The sequence below is a fragment of the Scyliorhinus torazame genome, chromosome 4, assembly GCF_047496885.1.
Source record: "Scyliorhinus torazame isolate Kashiwa2021f chromosome 4, sScyTor2.1, whole genome shotgun sequence".
NCBI classification, from domain to species: Eukaryota; Metazoa; Chordata; class Chondrichthyes; order Carcharhiniformes; family Scyliorhinidae; genus Scyliorhinus; species Scyliorhinus torazame.
The window spans coordinates 97,529,961-97,556,054 of NC_092710.1; the positions used below are offsets into that span (position 1 = coordinate 97,529,961).

A 26,094-nucleotide genomic window follows, 5' to 3' on the forward strand; every position below is an offset into this window, starting at 1 on the left:
ACGGCGCTGAGGTCCCCGGTTCGATCCCTGCTCTGGGTCACTGTCCGTGTGGAGTTTGCATATTCTCCCCGTGTTTGCGTGGGTTTCGCCCCCACAACCCAAAGACATGCAGGCGAGGTAGATTGGCCATGCAAAATTGGCCCTTAATTGTAAAAGAAATTAGGTACCCTAAATTAATTTTTTTTAAATGATTGTTGGAGATTCCCTGGAGGGTATAAATTGTGAGATATTCTGTTTAGTCTTAGATAAGTGGGTCTGGGGATCTGAGTGGGATAAAGATGATATAATTAATAGGAGGATCCAAGCAATTTAGTTTGAGTCTGCAAGGTGCTTGAAGCTGAGAAGCGGCTTTTGCCAAAGGCTGTCAGGTTAACAGTAGTCTGACACAGACAGAAGTAGTCACAGGCTATTTCCTAAAAGAATCTCTCTCTGTCTCTTCAAGCAGTCTTTCAAGGAATCTCTATACAATTATACAGCAAGTAACCTTGTGTTTGCTAACTTTATAAATTAGTGGCTTTTGACCTGTAACGGGCTTTGCTTAATTGGAGATAAAGAAGGTATAAGTTACCAGTTAAAGTATTTCCTTTTATTTTAAGAATTGTCGAACTGTTAATTGAAAAGCTAATTTCTGTGATATTAATGTGTTTAATCCTGTGTTGAGAATAAAGTTTGTTTTGATATAAAAGATACCCAGGGGCTGTTTAGCACAGGGCTAAATCGCTGGCTTTGAAAGCAGACCAAGGCAGGCCAGCAGCACGGTTCAATTCCCGTAACAGCCTCCCTGAACAGGGGCCGGAATGTGGCAACTAGGGACTTTTCACAGTAACTTAATTGAAGCCTACTTGTGACAATAAGTGATTTTCATTTCATTTAATTTCATTGGTCAGTAAAATCACTCCTGGAGTGAAGTACCCTTCCCTTCCAGTTTTACTAATTTAAAAGAGTTGTCATGATCTGGAATGCTCTGTCTGAGAGGGCGGTGGAAGCAGATTCGATGATGCCACTTCACAGGGAATTAGACACATTCTTGAAGATGAAAGATTTGCAAGGCAACGGGGAAAGAACAGGGGAGGGGAACGAATTAGGTCGCCATTTCGAAAAGCGGGTACAAACAAGAATGACCGAACAATCTCCTTCAGCGTTATATCATTCTATAATTCTGTAAATTGTGTTGTGCCGTTGATGTCTTGCTGGTGACAATTTGGCCTTTGTGTTTCAGCGCCCTACGAGATATGTGGCGAGGACTATTTGATGGCCATGGTGTGGAGGAGAACTGCAGCCGGAGACTTTGTGTTCAACAGGTGTCCACTGAACGCAACAGGTACTGTGGCCCCATCACTGATTTAATTACTCAGACCTGTCTTTCAAAATCCAAAATTCTTCCATACGAAAGAGAAAATCATTTCCTCCAGCTCTTTTAAGCAAAATGGGGTGAAGAACTCATCCATTTGTGTAACGCCAGTCAATTGTTTTAAGTGCATGTTATCTGTCAAATGATTTATAGTGAATGAACGAGAATCAATTGATTTAACTTGGCCCTTGCATTTAACAGGCTATTGACTTTGTTTTGCCCCCTCTGCATTACCCTGTCAATGCTGCCGTTTAATTTGGCTTTTCTCTGTGACTTACAGGCACAACCAGCAGACGCTGCTCCCTCGATCGTAATGGGATTGCCTATTGGGAGGCTCCCAGCTTTGCGAGATGCATATCAAACGAGTACCGATACTTACAGCATACAGTAGGTGCAAAGTCAGCTGTAGTACCTCTTGCCTGTGCTGAGGCCAGACAGAAAGAGAAGCAAAATCCCCATCTTATTTAAGTTGATGATAAATTTTAAACAACAAACAATGGCATAACAGGTTAGGATTGCCAAATAGCTCAGCAGCTTTCATAGGAGAGAGGAAAATGAAAGATTTTGCAATTAGTTGTTGAGTTACTTGGTAAAACCAAAAAACATCTTCCAAATAAGCAAGATCAAACATGTTTATTTCATGTCGCCAGAAAGACATAGGGTTTGAAAGGGTCATTTTCTGACATGACAGGCTATGTAGATCAGGCTTGCATTCCATTGAATTTAGGAGATTAAAGGATGATAGAATTTAAGTGTTGAAGATGATTAAAGGATTTGGTAGGCTGGATGGAGAGAGATTGTTTTCTCTTGTGACGGGGCGGGGGCCAGGGTGAGGGTCTAGAACAAAGGGTTATAACCTTAAAATTAGAGCCAGGCTTTCAGAGGCGATGTCAGGAAGTATTTGTTCACACAAAGGAGAATAGAACATAGAACATAGAACAATACAGCGCAGTACAGGCCCTTCGGCCCACGATGTTGCAGCGAAACAAAAAGCCATCTAACCTACACTATACCATTATCATCCATATGTTTATCCAATAAACTTTTAAATGCCCTCAATGTTGGCGAGTTCACTACTGTAGCAGGTAGGGCATTCCACGGCCTCACCACTCTTTGCGTAAAGAACCTACCTCTGACCTCTGTCCTATATCTATTACCCCTCAGTTTAAAGCTATGTCCCCTCGTGCTAGCCATTTCCATCCGCGGGAGAAGACTCTCACTGTCCACCCTATCTAGCCCCCTGATCATTTTGTATGCTTCTATTAAGTCTCCTCTTAACCTTCTTCTCTCCAACGAAAACAAGCTCAAGTCCATCAGCCTTTCCTCATAAGATTTTCCCTCCATACCAGGCAACATCCTGGTAAATCTCCTCTGCACCTGCTCCAAAGCTTCCACGTCCTTCCTATAATGCGGTGACCAGAACTGTACGCAATACTCCAATTGCGGCCGTACTAGAGTTTTGTACAGCTGCAACATGACCTCATGACTCCGAAACTCAATCCCTCTACCAATAAAGGCCAACACTCCATAGGCCTTCTTCACAACCCTATCAACCTGGGTGGCAACTTTCAGGGATCTATGTACATGGACAGCTAGATCCCTCCGCTCATCCACACTTCCAAGAACTTTACCATTAGCCAAATATTCTGCATTCCTGTTATTCCTTCAAAAGTGAATCACCTCACACTTCTCTACATTAAACTCCATTTGCCACCTCTCAGCCCAGCTCTGCAGCTTATCTAAGTCCCTCTGTAACCTGCTACATCCTTCCGCACTGTCAACAACACCACCGACTTTAGTGTCGTCCGCAAATTTACTCACCCACCCTTCTGCACCCTCCTCTAGGTCATTGATAAAAATGACAAACAGCAACGGCCCCAGAACAGATCCTTGTGGTACGCCACTTGTAACTGAACTCCATTCTGAACATTTCCCATCAACCACCACCCTCTGTCTCCTTACAGCTAGCCAATTTCTGATCCACATCTCTAAATCACCCTCAATCCCCAGCCTCCGTATTTTCTGCAAATGGGGAACCTTATCAAATGCTTTACTGAAATCCATATACACCACATCAACTGCTCTACCCTCGTCTACCTGTTCAGTCACCTTCTCAAAGAATTCTATAAGGTTTGTGAGGCATGACCTACCCTTCACAAAACCATGTTGACTATCCCTGATCATATTATTCCTATCTGGATGATTATAAATCTTGTCTCTTATAATCCCCTCCAAGACTTTACCCACAACAGACGTGAGGCTCACCGGTCTATAGTTGCCTGGGTATTCTCTACTCCCCTTCTTGAACAAAGGGACCACATTTGCTAACCTCCAGTCCTCTGGCACTATTCCTGTAGCCAATGATGACATAAAAATCAAAGCCAAAGGCCCAGCAATCTCTTCCCTGGCCTCCCAGAGAATCCTAGGATAAATCCCATCAGGCCCCGGGGACTTATCTATTTTCAGCCTGTCCAGAATTGCCACCACCTCTTCCCTACGTACCTCAATGCCATCTATTCTAATAGCCTGGGTCGCAGCATTCTCCTCCACAACATTATCATTTTCCTGAGTGAATACTGACGAAAAATATTCATTTAGTATCTCGCCTATCTCTTCAGACTCCACACACAACTTCCCATCCCTGTCCTTGACTGGCCCTACTCTTACCCTAGTCATTCTTTTATTCCTGACATACCTATAGAAAGCTTTTCGGTTTTCCTTGATCCTACCTCCAAATACTTCTCATGTCCCCTCCTTGCTCGTCGTAGCTCTCTCTTTAGATCCTTCCTCGCTACCTTGTAACTATCCATCGCCCCAACTGAAACTTCACACCTCATCTTCACATAGGCCTCCTTCTTCCTCTTAACAAGCGATTCCACTTCTTTGGTAAACCACGGTTCCCTCGCTCGATGCCTTCCTCCCTGCCTGACCGGTACGTACTTATCCAGAACACGCAGTAGCTGTTCCTTGAACAAGCTCCACTTATCCAGTGTGCCCAGCACTTGCAGCCTACTTCGTCAACCTATCCCCCCCAAGTCATGTCTAATGGCATCATAATTGCCCTTCCCCCAGCTATAACTCTTGCCCTGCGGTGTATACTTATCTCTTTCCATCACTAACGTAAGCAGTCTGGAACTTTCTCCCCAAAAGGCTGCTGAAGTAGGGGCTCAATTGAAAAGTTAAAAACTGAGATTGCTAGATTTCTGTTGGCCAAAGGTTACGGAATCAAGATAAATAGATGGAGTTATGATGCAGATCAGTCATTGTTTAATTGAGATAGGCTTGAGGGGTTGAGTGGCCTTTTCCTGTTCAGGTTTTCCTATGCTCTCTTATTCCGAAATCCATAAATGCCATTTGTGTAATCCCTGCAGTCATTCCTAGTTTGGGAAGATAACAGATTCTGGCAACTTCCAGCAGATGTCCCTGTGCTGAAGGAATACCTTCACTACCTGCTTCCCCCTCACAATGGGATGTCCCCTAAATCTCAGACACAGATCAATTCCTGGGCGAGATCCTGATCACGCCAGCTGGAGCAGGCCAGGGGAATGGGGTGCTTAACTGCGCCCAGCGCAGATCCCGTTTCATAAAATCATAGAATTGACATTGCAGAAGGAGGCCATTCGGCCAATCGAGTCTGCCCTGACCCTTGGAAAAAGAACCCCACCCAAGCCCACACCTCCACCCTATCCTATTTCGAGGCTCCCTTGCAATTCTCCCAACATAGTGGGACTTGCACCATGCGCAAAGCAGCTGGGGAATCGCCCCCTGCATCTCATAAAGTTTTCCCTTTGTTCCCAACTACCTACATTTCCTGAACTCTGTTTTCCCAAACAACATCCAATATTTTATAACTCTATGAGCTAAATCCAGCAAATAGTGAATGACAATCGATGCAACCTGAAGTTCTACAGCCCAAATGCTGGAAAGTGGGACTAGGCAGAGTGGCTTGCTTTATGATTGGTGCAGATACAACGGGTCAAGTGCCTCTTTCTGTGCTGTGAACGTTCTATGATTCCATGATAGTTGGCATGATCATCGTTACTGAGATGAGCTTTCAATTCCAGATATTTATTCATTTAATTTAAATCCTACCAGCTGCCGTGGTGGGATTTGAACCCAGGTCGACCGAGCATTAGACTGGACTTCTGGATTACCAGTCCAGTGACAGCACCATCGTTCCATATAGTGAGCTTATTCAGTGACTAGCTCAGCCGTACGTATAGCAAACCTGTGCTGGCTGACATGTTGCTGAGTATGGGAGCATGAACGTTATGTCCATGCATCGGACGTTTGTAGAGCAGGCAGGCCATGATATCAAACAGCTGATTTAATTCCCGACTTGCTATCTGTCACTGAGAGCTACTGTTGTGTTATGTACTCTGGGATAACACAGGCTGCAACTCGATGCAGCTTTGACCAAAAGATACTCCAGACTTTAAAGTAAGTTCAATGTGATTTATTGAACCATTAGCACAGTTCTCTATGAGTTCGACTCGCCTGCTAATCTTGCTCTAGTAACTCAGTCTAACTAACCAGTCTGCTCTAAGCCACGTGGTGGGGGTGATGCTTCTGATCTGCCCTGTCCTACTCTCTAAGTGTCGCCTGTGGAAAGAGACAGAGCATGTGTGCCCTGTCCTTGTATGTGGGTTGTGAAATGCCCCTTTGTGGTAGTGTTATCTCTGAGTGTCTTGACTGCCCATTGGTCGTGTCCTATTCTATGTGTTCATTAGCTGTATGTCTGCATGTCATGACGTCTCTGGTGCTCCCTCTAGTGTTTACTTAGTCGTAGTGTATTTACATTAACCAATTGTGTATTTACAGTGAAGCATATCACCACAGCTACTATCTACAATGGTGCCCGTGGGTACCATCGATTGTTGTAAAAACCCATCTGGTTCATTAATGTCCTTTAGGAAAGGAAATGTGCTGCCTTAACCAGTCTGGCCGACATGTGACTCCAGACCCACAGCAATGTGGTTGACTCTTAACTGCCCTCTGCAAAGCCTCTCAGCAATAAGCGACGGGCAACAAATGCCGACCTTGCCAGCAATGTCCACATCTATGAAAGAATAAAGGAAGAAAAGATTCAGACTTGCCCGAAAACCACGTCATCTGAACACCCAGCACCCCCCCCCCCCAAACACACAGAACCTCCCGCCAAGGAACACACAGCCCCCCTCCGAACCCCCCCCCCCACCCACTGAAAACCCCATCACGCAACACCACACCCCCATGGAACACCTCGCTGGCATGGCCCCCTGGCACTGCCCGCCTGGGTAAATGCACATGGCAATGCCTTGGGGCAGTACCCAGGGATGATCCTCTCCCTCCTGAATGATGCACTCACCTTAACTCCACCGGCAGGTTCTGCTCGCCAGGTGCACGCCGTGCGAGTCCTGCCATTGTTGTGCCCTCATGCCGATGTGAATGGATTATGTAATGGGAGGGGGGGATTTATCAGACGTTGCGGCCTGATGAGATCTAAATTTGTTGTAATGGGCTTCCCGATACTGACATCGGGGTTCTATTACGTCAGTTGCGGGGGTGGGGGTGGACAATCGCAATGGGAAATCCCGTGGGGGAAATCGCCTTTTGGGCCTCCTTCTGCAATGTAGTGATTCTCAACTGCTGTCTTCATTCGGGTCCACATTCAGACATGATGGTTCTGCTGAACTCCTTTGATCTAATTTTTTGATGCAGGATCATTGGGTAGAATAGTGTGGCCCTATCACAGTCGGGCTCGGACCAGAAAATGCAGTGATCAATGTGCCAGTTCTTTGTGGCCAGCTGTATCCTGTCCAACCATGATAAGGGTACCATCCTTGCCATAGAGTCAGAAGTCATCATGGTACAGAAGGAGGACATTGAACAGACTCCCCCCCCCCCCCCCCCCCCTCCACCGCCTCCCCCTTTGCCCGCAGGTGTGGTGAGAACACCATGTGCTGGATCAGGCGGTGGACACATCCACATTCCAGAGGGCGACACGGTAGCACAGTGGTTAGCACAGTTGCCTCACACCTCCAGGGTCCCAGGTTCGATCCCTGGCTTGGGTCACTGTCTGTGCGAAGTCTGCACGTTCTCCCCGTGTCTGCATGGGTTTCCTCCGGGTGCTCCGGTTTCCTCCCACAGTCCAAAGATGTGCAGGTTAGGTGGATTGGCCATGCTAAATTGCCTTTAGTGTCCAAAACGCTTAGGTGGGGTTACAGGGATAGGGTGGAGGTGTGGGCTTAGGTAGGGTGCTCTTTCCAAGGGCCGGTGCCGACCCGATGGGCCGACTGGCCTCCTTCTGCACTGTAAATTCTATGATTCTATGATCATCAGACTCCAGTTCCCCTTGAGTGAAACACAGGCCCACAATGTTCAGCATTTCCCCAGATTGTCATCGCTCTGTTACTGACCATCACCGCATCCTCTTGACTAAAATCCTGAAGTAAAAGCCATCACAAAACAACCGTTCGTCCAGAAACACATCCAACACTCCAGTAATTTCCCTCATGCTCTCCCCGAGTACCTATTTTACTGGGGCCTTTGCCTGTCCTAGTGCTCCTACACAGTGTTACCCCAGTGGTTGCAGCAGAGCTGGTAAAGGCTCCTGACTCTTTCTGGACGAGGCTGCAGATGGCCTTGAAAGACACCCTTGAGCACTGGCGACCTTGAGCACCCAGCTTCAAATGACACCACATCAGCGTGAGTGACATCAGTCTGGCCTGAATGGCTGACAACACGAGGGCACTGGCAGAGTGGGCAGCACTGGGAGGATGAAAACTCTAATCCTGAGAGAAGACAACAGGTTTGTGCTCCACAGAGTTACTCTCCCGAGGTTATACCTCCAGTAACCCTAGCGATCTGTTGGAGGACAGATTGCTGTACTGTAGTGAGAGCCTCATGTCCCTTCAATCATTGATGTCCGCAGCTATGATGATAACAACGTAGCTTTGAGGATGTCAGGCAGTAAGCTTGATAATGACACTGGCAGTGCGGCCAAGGCATCTAGCAGTTCCACCAGCTTTTTCTATCCTCTGCAGGAGAACTCACATGTAACCTTGTCTTCTGAGGCTCTGGAACCGACTCAACCTTCCCCCCAGCCCTGGCTGCAGGCATGTCCTCCTAGTGATTGCAGATCTCAGCCTCTCTGCTATTCTCCACTCTGTGCAGTACCAGTATCTGACCTGGTTGCCTGGAGTGTCTGATCAAGTGACAATGGGCTGGATTCTCCGGTTCCCCAGCCACATGTTTCTCAGCAGTGCGCTGTTTGCTGGAGGCGGGATTGTATACTCCCGACGCTTGTCAATGGGATTTCCCATTGAAGCCATCCCACGCGGCTGGGAAACCCATGGGTGGGGGTGCGCTGCCAGTGGGAAAAGAGAACTCCAAATGCCAGAGAATTCCAGCCAATATTTCTCCTTTCCCCATCAGTTCTCCATCCAGATCTTCAACTTTGTCCCAGACAGCAGTTCTTGAGTAGCTGAAAACACAAGAATAGTGTGAGGGTTTGTGGGGTTGGGGTGTGAGGGAACAAGGGAACAATATGACGTGGATGGTCACACAGCCAGTACATTGTAACAGCCTGTGGGATGGGGTGAAGTGAATTTGAGAATTTGCATAAGGTAGGAACATATCATCAACCTTGATAGCTTCAGTGATGGTTGGCTTCATTGACAGAGAGTTTCAATTGCTCCCAATACCATCTCTGGGGAAATAGGCCATGCCTGCCCCCTGCTGGTTTGTTGCTGCTGCCAGCTATTCGAAACTTGGAAGGATTTACAGCAAAGAAAGGAACTATCCGTCCCATCATGCCATGCTGGCTGAGAAAGAGCTATCCGATTTAATCCCACCTGTTCATATCCTGTAGGCTGTGGTGCTCCAAGTATATATATATCCATGTATTTTTTAAAGTGATGAGAGTTTTTGCCTCGTCCATCCTTTCAGACAGAGAGTTCTAGACCCCCATCTGCATGAAAAGAATTATCCTCAAACCCCTCCCTCAAATCCTTCCACCAATGACTTTAAATATGTACCCGCTGTCTATTATTCTCCCTGTGAACGAAAATCTGTCTGTCCTATCTGCTGTATCTTGACCCTCATAGCTGTAGACATCTCAATGAAATGTCCCCTCAGCCTCAGTGTGAGGTCAGGCACATCAGCAAGAGCTATTCGTCTCGCATAGTCGACATTCTTCGTAAGCAGGTGTGATGAATGGGCATGAGACTCCGGGTGCAGCTGGAGATAGCATGACCTTGGCCACACATGTTGGATCATGGAACTTCTTCCAACACGGCATCCAGATTTTTTGTGGAAGATTGGTGGCATTGATGGCCACGGCCAACTGCTCCAGACGTCCTGAGGAAAGAGAACTTCTCTCCTCTTGTCAACCTCCTGCACCAAGGCCTCCATGACCTTCGTAGCATGCATTCTGGACCGATGAACCATTTCTGTTCCACCGTCACGGCCATTTTGTTTATCCTGAAAGGATTTTAGCCCATACCTCAGCCAGCAGGTGCCTCATCTGTAAGAGATACAGGCTATCTTTATAAGGGCAGGTAGGAGATACTAGCCTTGCATGCCTTGCATACGTTTGGGCCCTCTACTGAGATGTGAATCCCATTCAACAGCACATTTAGAGCTGGCCTGAATGCTACAGCACTTAGAATTAGCAGATGATTCAAGTTTGTGTGTTCCCAGCATCACTTTGAATGGATGTGCAGTGTGATCCCTTTGCCCAATTCTGAGGGCTATTCAATTTAACCATCACTGTATTTCCTAGTGAGGGAATCACAGGACAGAATATTACGGCTCTGTTGCAGAGGGGCCAGGAACGCAACAAGCTATTCTAAAGTCCATTGACTTTGGCAGGACTGGAAAATCACACAACATTAAAATTAAAGCTAGGTAATTCAGGACTGATGTGGGAGGAACCTTTTCAAGCAGCGGGTAGTGGAAATTTGAATTTTATTCTCCAAAAAGGATGCTGGGGGACAATTGAAACGTTCAAGACTGGAAGATAGATGTTTTGTTAGGTAAAGTTATCAAGGGAGCAAAGGTGCGTAAATATGTCTCGGGATGCGAATCAGTCAGGAACCAATTGATTGGCCAAGCAGACTCGGGGGGCTGAATGGCCTACTCTGGCTCCTTCCATCGCTGTCTAGGCCAGCTTTTATTGCTCATCACTAATTGCCCTTGAGAAGGCGTTGGCGAGCTGCCTTCTTGAACCGCTGCAGTCCATGTGGTGTAGGTACACCCACAGTGCTGTTAGGGAGGGAGTTCCAAGGCGTGACAGTAAAGGAACAACAATATCTTTCCGCATCAGGATGATGTGTGACTTGGCGGGGAAGTTGCAGATTGGGGTGTGCCCAGGAATCTGCTGCACTTGTCCTTCTAGGTGGTAGAGGTTGCAGGTTCGGAAGGTGCCATCGAAGATTTCTGCAGGAAAACTTCAATTGGTCTGTGCAATTTGGAGTAGTGGAGGACACAACTGGCCAAGATTCTTGCTCCAGATTATCTGGCTGCACCATATTGGATAAAATTGTGTATACGTGGGCATCAATTTAGATTAGGATTGCTAAAAATTTTGAATTGAGTTCAACACTGCTTAAATATCCAAATAGACTAAATGTGAATCTATATTTTTTACTTTTTTCCAATTAAGGAATAATTTAGCGTGGCCAATCCACCTATGCTGCACATCTTTGGGTTGTGGGGGTAAGACACACACAAACACGGGGAGAATGTGTAAACTCCACACGGACAGTGACCCGGGTCCTCGCTGTCGTGAGGCAGCAGTGCTAACCACTGCGCCACAATGTCGCTCCTCAAAAATGAATAATGAACACAGGGACAAAAATATAGGGGAATGACCAGTAGGGAGTCAGTAACTTCAGGAAGAGCCATTAGGGCACAGAAGCAGGCCATTCAGCCCATCCAGCTCAAGTGAGGAAATAAGAGAACTGAGTTGCCATGCGATATTCCTGCTATTGCATTTCATGTATGTGTTTCCTTTAGGTTAAGGAGCATCTTGCAAAGGGACAAAGGACACTGGCAGGTGAAGGCATGTCTCAAGTAACAAAAACCCTCTTGGATTTAACACAGAGGAGAAACTTTTATGGTGGGGATCTACTAGCCTGTGTCGAAATTCTTCGAAATGTCACCGATACATTCAAAAGAGCAAGTTACATCCCTTCATCTGACGATGTGCAGGTAACACCCCGGGCCTTTTAACATAAAAATTATTTTGGAAATGTTACAGTTGAATACACAGGAAGGAGTGGCTGCTTTCACACCCTGGGAGTTAATCTGTTGGAGTGAATCCCCCATTCCTCGGGTTGCCAATCCATCAGGGTTAACCTGGAGTCTTCAGGGATTAATAAAAAAAATTCCAAGGCACTACTGAGAGCAACCTGGGTGAAAAATCATGGGGACATTAAAAACATTGTTGCTATGTGCATTTTATTTTCAACCATTTTGTTTATTAGTTATTAAAGTACTGGGGACGGGGGGATAATGTTTGTGTGGCTGAAAGCCACGAATCATCCACTCAGGTAACCATGAGTGCAGGAAGGCGGGAAACCGGCAGAATGGACAAGACCAATGATGCGAGTGTGAGTGGGGGTGCAGGTGGTGGGGGGGGGGGCTGAGGTACAGGTGGCAGCAGATGTGCCAAATCCTTCAGGAATACGTCCAACCACAGTTGGCAACCTAATGTGTCCAATGTGGAACCGACCCCAATGACAATGATGGCGAAGGTGAAAATTGGCCCCACGACGTCATTCCTCTCCAGATAGTGCAAGCAATCTGAAGCAAAAATGAAATCCCCAAATCTGGAAACGTGAAAAGGAAGTCGGAAGATAACAACAGCTCAATCAACATGAGGATCAAGAATATGAGGGCCCAGATTTAAAGTGATTTGCAAAAGAAGCAAATGTGATGTGAGAAATAATTCTTTCACACAGCGAACGGTTTGGGTCTGGAATGCACTGCCTGGGAGTGTGGTGGAGGCAGGTTCAATCGAGGCATTCAAGAGGGCATTAGATGATTATTAGAATAGAAACAGTGTGCAGAGGTTTGGGGAAAAAGCAAGGTAATATCACTAGGTCATGATGCTCGTTTGGATTGCCGGTGGGCAATGTTGGGCCAAATGGCCTCCTTGTGCATCGTGACAATGCTGTGATTCTATGAAAGAGAAATATTCTGAAATCTTTCTCCCAACAGTTTAACATATGTTGTGCCGGAAAAGAAGAACAGTTGACATCAGCCAGTGCAGCCTCTGATGATGGGAACCCTGCCTCCATATACTTCCTATGAGAATCATTTTAAAGCCTGCTCACCACTCCCTGGGAAATGTCTGACTGCCCCCTTGTATTTGACGCCATAGCAATGCTCCCCCAGAGTCCATTGATAAACCAGCTTGCCTTCATCTTAACTCTAGTTATTTCCAAAAGCGTTTATGCCATATGCCTATAGTCATACAAAAATAAAGCAATCCCAAAATGTCAATAACTGCTGATCTGAGCCCCTACTATGACCGGCATTTAGAGTTTACAAAGCAATACATTTGAATCACATGGAATAACTGATCCTTGGGTCAAAGGAGAAACATTTCTGGTCCCACCCGTGACGATTCCCACAGGCGATTCAACTGACCATCAAAAGGTCCATTATCCTTGGGTAGGGATTTCTGGTCTCGGGGAGGGCGTGTCTGGAAAACCCTGCCCATTCCTGATGGCTAGGGAGAGATGTGGCATGTGGGCAGGCGGGGGGGGGGGGAGGGGGAATTGGAGTTTGGGGCACTCCTTGAATCCAAATTGAACATTCTTTTGAGCCCTTGTGTCCTTCACAGATCATAGATCATAGATCATAGAATTTACAGTGCAGAAGGAGGCCATTCGGCCCATCGAGTCTGCACCGGCTCTTGGAAAGAGCACCCTACCCAAGCACACACCACCCTCTCCCCATAACCCAGTAACCCCACCCACACTAAGGGCAATTTTGGACACTAAGGGCAATTTAGCATAGCCAATCCACCTAACCTGCTGTTGGAGTTATGTTGTGCGGTTCATGGGAGGTGCTTCCAGGCTGCTGAGAGCAGGTGCAAGTTCCATTCTGGGCCTTGTAGAAACAGCGGAGTACCGCTGTAATGTTTGGGCATCTCCCTGAGATGAACACTCTTGTTGTGACTCTACGGATGTGGACTGTCACTGATGTATATACGTGACCCAATTCCTATGGTCTGGGATAGGATGCAAGTGGTGTCAATGGCTGCACAGGATGGTGGCTGACCTCACTGGACTAAGCTCCACCAAACGTTCAGCCCCTTACATTTCATAGATAGAATTTACAGTGCAGGAGGAGGCCATTCGGCCCATCGAGTCTGCACCGGCTCTTGGAAAGAGCACCCTACCCAAGGTCAACACCTCCACCCTATCCCCATAACCCAGTAACCCCACCCAACACTAAGGGCAATTTTGGACACTAAGGGCAATTTATCATGGCCAATCCACCTAACCTGCACATCTTTGGACTGTGGGGGGAAACCGGAGCACCCGGAGGAAACCCACGCACACACGGGGAGGATGTGCAGACTCCGCACAGTCAGTGACCCAAGCCGGAATCGAACCTGGGACCCTGGAGCTGTGAAGCATTGTGCTAACCACAATGCTACCGTTCTGGTGCACAGAGCTGAAAATGATGTATTCCTACACATGTCGGCATTCGTACATATCACCAAAGTGTCAAGTTAAGTGCAATGCACTTTGTAAATGTGCAATGCACTTTGTAAATGTGCAATTACTGAGAGATTCGTCTTTTAAATTCTGAACTTATCATTTCTAAACTGGAACTCAGGCTCTGGTGAAGTGTTGGAATGGTGAATTATGAATGATTGCAATTTGGCTTTTAAGACCGTGGCTGGCATTCTCCAGCCGTTTGCTGGTGGCGCAGTTCTCTGATCCCACCGGAAGCGCACCCCCTCCCGCGGGTTTCCTGGCGGCATGGGGTGACTTCAATGGGTATTCCCGTGGACAGTTGACAGTGGTGGGAACAGAGAACCCGGCTGCCAGCCACCTGCGTGCCACCTCCCACCGCCGAGAAACACGTGGCCGGGAGGCCGGAGAATCCCACCCCTCATTTAATGCCAAAAGTAACCACATGCTTTGATTTTGAACGTACGTGCTCATTTTCCAAAGATTTAACTGAGTTCTACCATTTCTTCTCAGAATTTCTTTCAAATCATCAGCAACCTTCTTGAAGAGGAAAACAGGGAAAAGTGGGAAGATGCACAACAGGTACAGCTTTAAACTTGCATTTATATAAGGCCTTTAGTGATGAGATGCTTCTCAGGCACTTAACTGAAGAACCTAAATAAATAAATAAATAACCTTTCTTGTCACAATTAGGCTTACATTAACACCGCAACAAAGTTACTGTGAAGATAAGGGACGATAGATGTGAAACACGGGCCGGGATTCTCCGAGCCTCCGCGCCGCAATTGCTCCAGTCGCGCGCACACGGTCGATACGGTGCTGGTGGGGTCCGTTGAAAGGGGCCCCAGCAGTGATTCTCCGCAGACAACCGGCCGAGTTCCCGCCGCCGTGGTTCATGTACGGTTCCACCCGGTGGGAGCTCGTAGTCGCGGCAGCGGTGGCCGTCCTGGTGGGGGGGCCAGGGGATCCATCACCTGGGGGGGCCTCCACGACGGCCAGGCCCACGATCGGGGGCCACCGATCGGCGGGCGCGCGCGATCTGGGGGTGGGCCTACTTCTTCGGCGCCGGCCCGCTGTGTGGGTCTGCCATGTTGCGAGGGGCTGGTGCCACAGGCGGCCGCCACGCACATGCGCAGACCCGCGGCCGGAAGTGCAGGGCCCCGTATCGGCAGCCGGAGCTGCGTGGAGCACTCCGGATGCCTGCAAGCCTCCTTAAAAATGGAGAAACACCCCGGACTTTCTAGAGAAAAGTCCGGAGTGATTCGCACCCGTTTACTCGCGGGCGTGGGGAAAGTCCCGCCCATGGTTTTGAAAATGGGGCTGAGGGAGAGAGTTCCAGTGTGCAGGTCAAATCTGTCACTGAAGGTAGAGGGGAGCCAGGGGAACATGCACTGTTAGCTTTACATGAACCTGTGGAACTACCTTGTAGAGGAATAGTCACTTGCATGCAAGAGTGGAAATAGTGAGTGGGCTATTCAAACCGAGGGTGTTGGCACATGGTGTCGATGGTGGGGAAGTCCCTAATTTGTCTGGCTGCGCCCCATTTGCCCAGATTCTTTTTTGAGACTCAGCAACTATCGGGCGCAGCGTAACGTTGGCAATGGTGTGAGCTGGGAGCAGAGCCAGGGCTTTACAAAAGGGAATTTGGTCTGAATGGGAACTGGAAAGAGAGGGTGGAGGAAAGGGTGCTAAGTAAATTCGTTGAGGATCAAAGGCATTTTAACCTCACCTCATTCAGAAACTGATGGGGCCAGGTACAGCATTGTCTTTACAACCTCCACCTTCCCTGTGCCACCAGAAAGGGGATAACCAATGTTTCTCTTGATCGCATGGGTGTCCTCCTAGCTAGTTCAGTTAAGTGATCAATTATTTACACTCCCTCTAACTCAGAACCACATGAGAGGTTAAAGGGCCACTAAACTTAAAAAGTACAAATAAATCAAAAAGAGCCAAGGCCAAAAACCTGATTAGAAGCTTTTCACAAGTAAAGAAAAAAAGAAACTAAATAAAATCTGCCCATCAGAAAGAGGGCAAATTAGGCTACAAAAACTAAATTAAGCAACGGACAGCACCTTCCAAACCTGTGACCATTACCATCTAGAAAGACAAGAGCAGCAGATGCCTGGGAACGTCATCATTTGAAAGTTCCTCTCCAGGTCACTCACTATCCTGACATGGAAATATATCACTGTTCCTTTCTCTGGGTCAAAATCCTGGAACTCCCTCCCTAACAGCACTGTGGGTGTACCTACACCACATGGACTGCAGTGGTCCAAGAAGAGAGCTCGAAACCACCTTCTCAAGGACAATTAAAGATAGGCAACAATAATGTTAGTCTAGCCATCAATGCCCACATCCTGTGAAAGAATAAAAAGAAGGGAGCGAAAATAAATTAAATTAACCCCACCTGAGAATTAAAGTTTTGTATTGAAGGTGCATTGACGGCAGATTGGTAACTAAAGGTCGGCTGTGCAATTCTTCGAAAGCAAGAGGGAAAGATGACGGCAGCACAAACACAGTGCTGGGACTGCAGAGGACAGGAACTGCTGAATACTGAGACTGTCGTGGGTGGCCACCTGCGAGAAATGTCTATCTCTGAAGTCAGTTCAGCTCAGCATCATTGTCTCTGATGCTCAGATCTGCATGGTTTACACCAAAACACAGTTCCACCACGCAGAGCATTACATGCCTAAATGGTGGAGTGTGTGACTGACAGTCATCAGAGTAAGGGGGGGGGGGGGGCGCAGTGGACGGAGGAAAATAAGTACCACTGCCTTTGGTCATGAAGCACTTGTTGCCTGTGGGGAGACATAATTACAAAGAAAAGGAAAAAGCGAGAATGCTAAATTAAAAACTGTGAGGAAGGAGGCACACTGCGGGGGGGGGGGGGGGGGGACAGCAGAATATAAATGAACACCAATCACTAGAAGTTAGTGCACAATCCCAAATGAAAATCAGAAAAGACAATGGAATGTTGTCCTTTCAAGGATCTGCAACACAAAGGGAAGGAACTGACGCTTCAATTGGACAAAATGTCAGTTGGGAGCTAATGCTTTCAGTTTTACATACATCGCCCCTGGAAGGTATATTGATATTTGGAGAATGTACAGCACAAATTCACAGAATTATATAAGGGTTCTGCAGGATTAGGTTATCAGGACAGGTTCCAAAAATTTGTATTTCCCACAAGGATGGCACGGTGACACAATGGTTAGCACTGCTGCCTCACAGTGCCAGGGACCCGGGTTCAATTCTGCACTCGTTTGGCTGTGTGGGGTTTGCTCTTTCGCCCCGTTTCTGCGTGGGTTTCCTCCCACATACCAAAGATGTGCAGGTTAGGTGGACTGGCCGTGCTAAATTGCCCCTTTCTGTCCAAAAGGTTAGATGTGGGTTACGGGGAAGTGGTGGGGGGATGGGTCTAGGTATGGTGCTCTTGATGAGCTGAATTGCCTCCTTCTGCACTGTAGGGATTCTATGATGCTAAATTTAGGGATGATTTCATTGAGATGTTTAAAAGGGTGATTGCAGAGGGTTTATTTCCTTTGCTGGGAGAATCCAGTACAATGAGGAGAGGGGAGGGAAATCTTACAATTAATGCCAGGTCCTTCAGCAACGGACCTTTCACACAAGGACACTGGGCTGTAGGTGTTGGATGAATTGATATTTTTGAGACTAAGACTGACTGATTTCTATTAAGGAAGGACATTGATGAATAAGGAGTAAAGATGACTAAATGAAGCTGAAGTACATCTTAGCCATGGTCTGATAGGGGCTGAAGAGGAACAATATCATGTTCCTATGCTCCTATTTATCTCTGGCTGTACATTAGTGTTGTATCACCAATTACATAAAGTACAAAACAAAACAGCCCTTAAAGACTATACTAGCAATGAATAAATAAAATTAGAATTTGTCAAGAGAAAACTTTTACTGTAATTCCGTATGGGCAGCGCAGTAGCACAGTGGTTAGCACAGTTGATTCACAGCTCCAGGGTCCCAGGTTCGATTGCAGCTTGGGTCACTGTCTGTGTGGAGTCTGCATATCCTCCTCGTGTGTGCGTGGGTTTCCTTCGGGTGCTCCGGTTTCCTCCCACAGTCCAAAGATGTGCAGGTTAGGTGGATTGGCCATTCTAAATTGCCATTAGTGTCCAAAAAGGTTAGGTGGTGTTACGGGAATAAAGGGGATGGGGTGGAGGCATGGGGCTTAAGTGGGGTGCTCTTTTCAAGGGCCAGTGCAGACTCAATGGGCTGAATGGCCTCCTTCTGCAATGTAAATTCTATGATTCTATGATTCTAAATTCCCTGTTAAACTAGCTATGGTTACATGGTGCTGGAAGATCTGTGTACTGGTGAGGACATGTCCTGGGTTTGGACTCTAATTTACCTGCTCAAGTCCACCCTGCAAATTTGGTGTGTGCTTGCCTCCAGCAGATCCTGAACACAGTTATATTTCATGCGGTCGCCTGTCAGTTTACACCCTGGCCCAGGTTTTCACTCCTGAGGCGAGAAGCATAAATAGGGAAAGTTCCCAACATGCCGCATCCACCTCAGGAGAAACAACCCCAAAAGGTGGGATCTTCATTTGGGGGTGGGTGCAAATGCTGGATGAAGTGGGGCCCGCTGCCCCTGTTTGCAGATTGGAGGTAGCCACAGGGGCAAGTCTTTTAAAAGACCTCCCTCAGTTATCTGGATTTTCATCCCAGTGGTTTGCAGATGTTTTGGCCCACACCTCTCAACATCCCATTCACGCTCTATGCTCCATACACACCAACTTACGACCCACCCTCCGCCATGGTCCCTTGTTGTCCTCATGCTAATTTAGTACCAACTCATGAAGACTTGTATTACTAACTCTTAGAATCCCTTTGACATCTTACAATCCCATTCCAACACATTCAGTATCCACCATAGGCCCATTGGCTGACATCAGGAGCCATATCAGGGCAGCACAGTGATTAACACAATTGTTTCACAGCTCCAGGGTCCCAGGTTCGATTCCCGGCTTGGGTCACTGTCTGTGCAGAATCTCCACATTCTCCCCGTGTCTGCATGGGTTTCCTCCAGGTGCTCCGGTTTCCTCCCACAGTCCAAAGATTTGCAGGTTAGGTGGATTGGCCATGATAAATTTCCCCTTAGTGTCCAAAAAGGTCGGGTGGGGTTACTGGGTTGTGGGGGTAGGGTGGCAGTGTGGGCTTGGGTAGGGTGCTTTTTCCAAGGGCCGGTGCAGGCTCGATGGGCCAAATGGCCACCTTCTGCTCTGTAAATTCTATAATTCTATGATATCAAAATTAATTATACTAAAGTTCTCAATATCTATTACAGCCTTCATTACATTAAAAAAACATTCATGAAAGTAATTTCAAAACATTTAAATTCCCTCAATTACTTAATCCGTTATAACATCAACAGCCTTGTATTAAAACACCACATCAAAATCAGCTCATCTTTTAATAATGTCTTTCCGCTGTTTTACTATGAATTTTGAGCTCCCTACTGAGATAATGATAGGTTGTGGAAAACAACCAAACATAAATAATGGCGTAACAATAACACCTGCGGTAATGTCAACAAATGGCTATTATAAATGTCAGAAATTATTATTTTTCAACTCGCTGCTGCAGGGAGCAACTTTATTAAATTAGAAGGTGGGTGATCAAAATAACTTCACAGCTTAACATTTCTACAGACCTTATCCACCTTCAAGGGAATTTGTATCTACTTTAACATTCTTAATTCCCATAGTACAGGTAGTGAGTGTCCTACGTTGCAACAAAAATGTGGTCAGTTTGGACTCAGCACTGCATTCAAATACTGAGTTTTGGCTTATCTCATATGAGTCATGCCTTTCCCCCTTTCCCCAACTGGTGAAAATGTGATCTGAAGGATAAAGGACTAGGACTTCCGGATCCGTGTTCCATCCTCCATTTTGGAAGGTCCCCGAATCTCCACGACTCCACAAATATCCAGACCTCGGTGTTAGCCAATAAGTTGGCTGGTGTAGGAAGTGGAACTTATGAGAAAATTCACAACAAATAATCTATTTAACAGTCCACAAAAACTACTTAATCACCAACAACAAACAGAGTCTATTGTAACAATGCACTGTAGCAAACAAGCATTAACACCACATGCCAGAACCATCAAAGCTTTAAATGATATTATGAGCTGAAGATATCTTGTGAGAGGAGATGTGTTAAATCAAAGGGAAACCATGTGTGAACATTGGCCCACAACGTCTTGGCTTCCCAGAATCAGATTTTGGGGTGTACCCCAAAGATGTGCAGGAAGTTCCCAGGTGAGGGTTTATGCGGCAATTGTCCAAAAGCGTTAACTTTCCCGAACAATTGTACTGAGCTGGACATAACTGACAAAGAAATTTGCATCGCTAACTTTCCACGGGTTTTACACTATTGATTACTCTGAAAGAGTGAGAAGTAATAAACGCACTGCTAACTAATTTTAAACACCCAGACTGAGCCTCATATGGGACACTCCCAGCATGCACAGGATTCCCCACTCCCCCTGGACCCCTGCCCTAACCGAATTGACTTCACACATTCCCCACCCAACCAGGCTAGACCATCCCTTCTGACCCAGTTGAGCTGGACAACCCCACCCCTTCCTCCGTTGACTGACAAAGAACAAAGAACAAAGAAAAGTACAGCACAGGAACAGGCCCTTCGGCCCTCCAAGCCTGTGCCGACCATGCTGCCCGACTAAACTACAATCTTCTGCACTTCCTGGGTCTGTATTACTCTATTCCCATCCTATTCATGTAATTATCAAGATGCCCCTTAAATGTCACTGTCGTCCCTGCTTCCACCACCTCCTCCGGTAGCGAGTTCCAGGCACCCACTACCCTCTGTGTAAAAAACTTGCCTCGTACATCTACTCTAAACCTTGTCCCTCGCACGTTAAACCTATGCCCCCTAGTAATTGACCCCTCTACCCTGCGGAAAAGCCTCTGACTATCCACTCTGTCTATGCCCCTCATAATTTTGTAGACCTCTCTCAGGTCTCCCCTCAACCTCCGTCGTTCCAGTGAGAACAAACCGAGTTTATTCAACCTCTCCTCATAGCTAATGCCCTCCATACCAGGTAACATTCTGGTAAATCTCTTCTGCACCCTCTCTAAAGCCTCCACATCCTTCTGGTAGTGTGGCGACCAGAATTGAACACTATACTCCAAGTGTGGCCTAACTAAGGTTCTATACAGCTGTAACATGACTTGCCAATTCTTATACTCAATGCCCCGGTCAATGAAGGCAAGCATGCCGTATGCCTCCTTGACTACCTTCTTCACCTGTGTTGCCCCTTTCAGTGACCTGTGGACCTGTACACCTAGATCTCTCTGACTTTCAATACTCTTGAGGATTCTACCATTCACTGTATAGTCCCTACCTGCATTAGACCTTCCAAAATGCATTACCTCACATTTGTCTGGATTAAACTCCATCTGCCATCTCTCCGTCCAAGTCTCCAAACAATCTAAATCCTGCTGTATCCTCTGACAGTCCTCATCGCTATCCGCAATTCCACCAACCTTTGTGTCATCTGCAAACTTACTAATCAGACCAGTTACATTTTCCTCCAAATCATTTATATATACTACAAACATCAAAGGTCCCAGCACTGATCCCTGCGGAACACCACTAGTCACAGCCCTCCAATCAGAAAAGCATCCTTCCATTGCTACTCTCTGCCTTCTATGACCTAGCCAGTTCGGTATCTGCCTTGCCAGCTGGCCACCCCCAACCCCACTCTTCAACCCAACCTCTAATCCCCATGCCCAACCTCTGCAAGCCCGATGCCCGAAACCCCCCCCCATACACACTTTTTTGATGTTTAAGGCCCCCTCCAATGTCCGGCCACCCTCACCACCCAATGTCCGTCCCCACCCCGGATATCCAAACTCCTCCCCTGCCCGCCCCCCGCCCCCCCTTGCACCCCCCCCCCCCCTCCACCCCTGCAATCCCATCCACTTACAGTAGAAACTTACCTTCTCCCTGGCCTGTTACCTTCAGTGGGTCCTTTAAGACGACAGCAAAATAAATGATTAAATCTGCCTTCAACAGGTGAGCTTGTAAAGGTTGATGCAAAATGTCCAGAGAGGAATTTCTCAGGCCATGTAGTTGGCATCGACCACATTACAATAACGTCTCAATGGTTTCCTTGCAAATCACCTTGGGGTACTCCTCACAACTACTCGCTCTGTTTGACAAACAAAGAATGTACAATTCTTCCAAAATGAAATCTGTTCCTGTTGAATGCAGTCATTGCTCCACTTGTAATCAATTAATATACATATTCATTCAGAATGAGTTGTAAGTGGCTTTTTTATTCCTTTTTTGCACAGATCTATCCTGGGTCAGTGGAGTTAATGCAAATTATTGAAGATTTCATACATGTCGTAGGCATGGGAATGATGGACTTTCACAACTCCTACTTAATGACTGGAAACTTAGGTGGGTGAGCTACAGATACCTTTCTGTCCAGAGCATGGTAGATGACTAGCCACTCTCTGTTTAGCCACACTTTTACACAGATGGAGCAGAGCTTTACCAGAATCTTTTATTATTATCAAACAGTCACATGAAGCATTCTTTGGAACTTGGGCAAATACTCATGACTCTTCAGGGTCCCTTTGAAAATTTCCAAGAAAATGTGATTAATGCCAATTCTATCTTTGCTGGCCCCTCGCTGATGTGTCATTTATTTTAGACTTCCATTGTTCCTGCCATTTCTTTATAAAATAGAAGAATACGATGTCGGAAAATTGTATTGATTCCGAGTTTTGGATCAAGTGATAATGGCCGGAATTCTCCGGCCAGTGTGGCCTTTCCCGTCGGCAATGCACCCTTGACTGTGGGTTTCCTAGCAGCGTGGGGTGACTTCAATGGGAAGTCCCATTGACAAGCAGCGGTTAGACTGAATCCCGCTGACTGGGAACAGCACGCCACCGAGAAACTGTGGCTGTGGGAACCGGAGAATCCCGCCCTATATCATATGTAGAGTCTTGGGGTGAAATTCTCCGGTATCGGCGCGATGTCCGCCGACTGGCGCCCAAAATGGCGCAAATCAGTCGGGCATCGCCCCGCCCCAAAGGTGCGGAATGCTCCGCATCTTTGGGGGCCGAGCCCCAACCTTGAGGGGCTAGGTCGGCGCCAGACGAATTTGCGCCCCGCCAGCTGGTGGAAAAGGCCTTTGCTGCCCCGCCAGCTGGCGCGGAAATGACATCTCCGGGCGGCGCATGCGCGGGAGCATCAGTGGCCGCTCACGGCATTCCCGCGCATGCGCAGTGGAGCGAGTCTCTTCCGCCTCCGCCATGGTGGGACCGTGGCGAAGGCGGAAGGGAAAGAGTGCCCCCATGGCACAGACCCGCCCGTGGCGGGACTTCAGCCCATTCGGGCCGGAGAATCACGGGGGGGCCCGCCAACCGGCGCAGCGCGATTCCCACCCATGCTGAATATCCGGTGGTGGAGAATTCGGCAACCGGCGGGGGCGGGGTTCACGCCAGCCCCCGGCGATTCTCCGACCCGGCGGGGGGTCGGAGAATCTCGCCCTACAGAACCTTCGAACTAAGTAGGTTAAGGGGAGATTTAACAGCGATGTTCAAAATTATGAAGCTTCAGAAATAGAAGCTTTCCACTGTGTCATCACAGGATATGGGTTTACAGTAATTGGCAAAAGGACTTTGTATTTTGCACCTAGCAAGCTGAAATGATCTGGGATTAATATTTTTATTCATTTGTGGGACGTGGGCTGTGAGTCCAGCATTTATTGCCCATCCCTAATTGCTCTTGAGGAGGTGGTGGTGGTGAGCTGCCTTCTTGAACCGCAGCAGTTCATGAGGTGTAGGTACACCCACGGTGCTGTTAGGGAGGGATTTCCAGGATATTGGCCCAGCGACAGTGAAGGAACGGCGGTATATTTCCAAGTCAGGATGGTGAATGACTTGAAGGGGACCGTCCCGAAAAGGGAAACAGGTTCAAAAGGGAATTGGATTTATATTTAAAAAGAAAGATATCTGCAGGTCTCAGCGTAAAGTGGGACTAATTAGATAGATCTTTCAATGCGACAGCACAGGCACGATGGACCGATTCCCCCAACAACAGGTAAGATACTGGAGGGATACGCTTTGATGGATCAAAAGGCCCCTCTTCGTTGTTGCAATTATTTCCAATGGATTTGTTTTGTCCATTTCCTGCATTAACTAGCCTTTTGCCTCTCCCAAGTGAAATAGTCAGTTTGAGCTAAGCTGTGCACAGTGCAAATGGATCGGGAGAGGTGGTAGCATAGTGGTAACATCACTAGAGTAGTGACCTAAGGCTAATGTTCAAATCCCACCACGCCTGCTGGTAGAATTTAACTTCAATTAATAAATCTGGAACTGAAATCTTGCCTCAGTAATGCTGACATGATAATTGGTGTGAAAACCCATCTCGTTTCAGCAAGGAAATCGGTTGCCCTTAATATAAAGGCATATTACTGCGGATGCTGGAATCTGAAACAAAAACAGAAAATACTGGACAATCTCAACAGATCTGACAAAGAGTCAACCAGACTCGAAATGTTAGCTCCCTTCTCTCTCCATAGATGCTGTCAGACCTGCTGAGATTTTCCAGGATTTTCTGTTTTTGAATTCGCTGTCCTTATCTGGACTGGCCAACATGTAACTGCCCTCTAAAATGTGGTGACAAATCACTAAAATTCAAGGGAATTCGGGATGACAACTCAATTCTCCATTGCAGATTTTTCATTGCATTGGTCTGATCTGATTCAAAGCTTCTTCCCAGAGCTGAAAAGTCATGACATTAACTTTTCCACCATCCTACTCTTGGTCTTCATGCGCCAGGAGGCGCGTTTAGGGGCTGGTTTAGCACAGTGGGCTAAATAGCTGGCTTGCAATGCAGAACAATGCCAGCAGCGTGGGTTCAATTCCCGTACTGGCCTCCCCGAACAGGCGCCAGAATGTGGCAACTAGGGGCTTTTCTTCATTAACTTCATTGAAGCCGACTTGTGACAATAAGTGATTATTATTATTATTAGGAGTGCCAATCAGATGTGGAGATTAGCAGTCCCATCAGATTTCCCATCAATTAAATTAGATTGGGGGTGTCTGATGGGGCCCACGGGTGGGGCAAAGCTGTCGGGGGGGGGGGCATTTTCAATTCTGTGCACCAGGATGGCCCCATCTTCAAAATAACTAAGTTGCCAGCAGGGCAGGCTCAATCAGAGCCCACCCGGCCAGTGTGACACCACGGGGCGCACCCCTTCAACGTTTATGCACTAGGTTACTAGCACTACGGCGGAGAAAGCCTCTGTAGCCTCCATCGACTTCAACGTCACTTTTTCCACTCGCTACGTCACTCTGCAAGGATAAGGGTAAATGTTTCGCCCAGAGTTAATAGTCGCGGTTTATCGTGCAAAACAGAGGCCCCCAGGTGCTGAGAAAGATCCCGCTATCAAACGGGACTCTCGTTAGGTTTCGTGAGGTGATCCAAGCGTCGCAAAACTCACGAGAGGCCTTTCGCGAGGTGTAATCACCTTGTCGTGTCACCGAGCCTAATATTTCGGCTCCAGTTTGACTCTTCTCAGGAACAAAGTTGCGTTATGAAGAAGAATCATATTGGACTTGAAATGTTAACTGGCTGCTGCCAGGCTGGAAGTTTTTCCAGCACTTTCTGTTTTAATGTCAGATCCGTGTGATTTGGAAAAGTGGGTTTGATTCTCAAAAAGAGCATCTTCAATCTTTTGTTTAATTTACTGGCTGACCGTAATACAGATAGCTATTGGAGTGAAATATGAATTAATTCCTTTTCAAAAAAAGAGCAGGAAAAACCGCATTATAGGAAGGACGTGGAGGCTTTGGAGCGGGTGCAGAGGAGATTTACCAGGATGTTGCCTAGAATGGAGGGAAAATATTATGAGGAAAGGCTGATGGACTTGAGGTTGTTTTCGTTAGAGAGAAGAAGGTTAAGAGGAGACTTAATAGAGGCATACAAAATGATCAGGGGGTTAGATAGGGTGGACAGTGAGAGCCTTCTC

At 47.1% G+C, this 26,094-nt stretch overlaps 1 protein-coding gene across 11 annotated transcripts in view; it reads left to right on the forward strand.

Moving 5' to 3' along the window:
- The window catches only part of adgrb3 (adhesion G protein-coupled receptor B3), a 1,156,404-nt gene that overhangs the window by 433,791 nt on the left and 696,519 nt on the right, over nucleotides 1–26,094 (forward strand). For all 11 annotated transcript variants that reach the window (XM_072498355.1, XM_072498358.1, XM_072498361.1 and 8 more), the window contains 5 exons: nucleotides 1,220–1,321; nucleotides 1,632–1,738; nucleotides 11,351–11,545; nucleotides 14,560–14,628; nucleotides 22,403–22,511. In XM_072498355.1, the coding sequence (XP_072354456.1) occupies nucleotides 1,220–1,321; nucleotides 1,632–1,738; nucleotides 11,351–11,545; nucleotides 14,560–14,628; nucleotides 22,403–22,511 (582 nt within the window). The remainder of the gene's footprint in view (nucleotides 1–1,219; nucleotides 1,322–1,631; nucleotides 1,739–11,350; nucleotides 11,546–14,559; nucleotides 14,629–22,402; nucleotides 22,512–26,094) is intronic.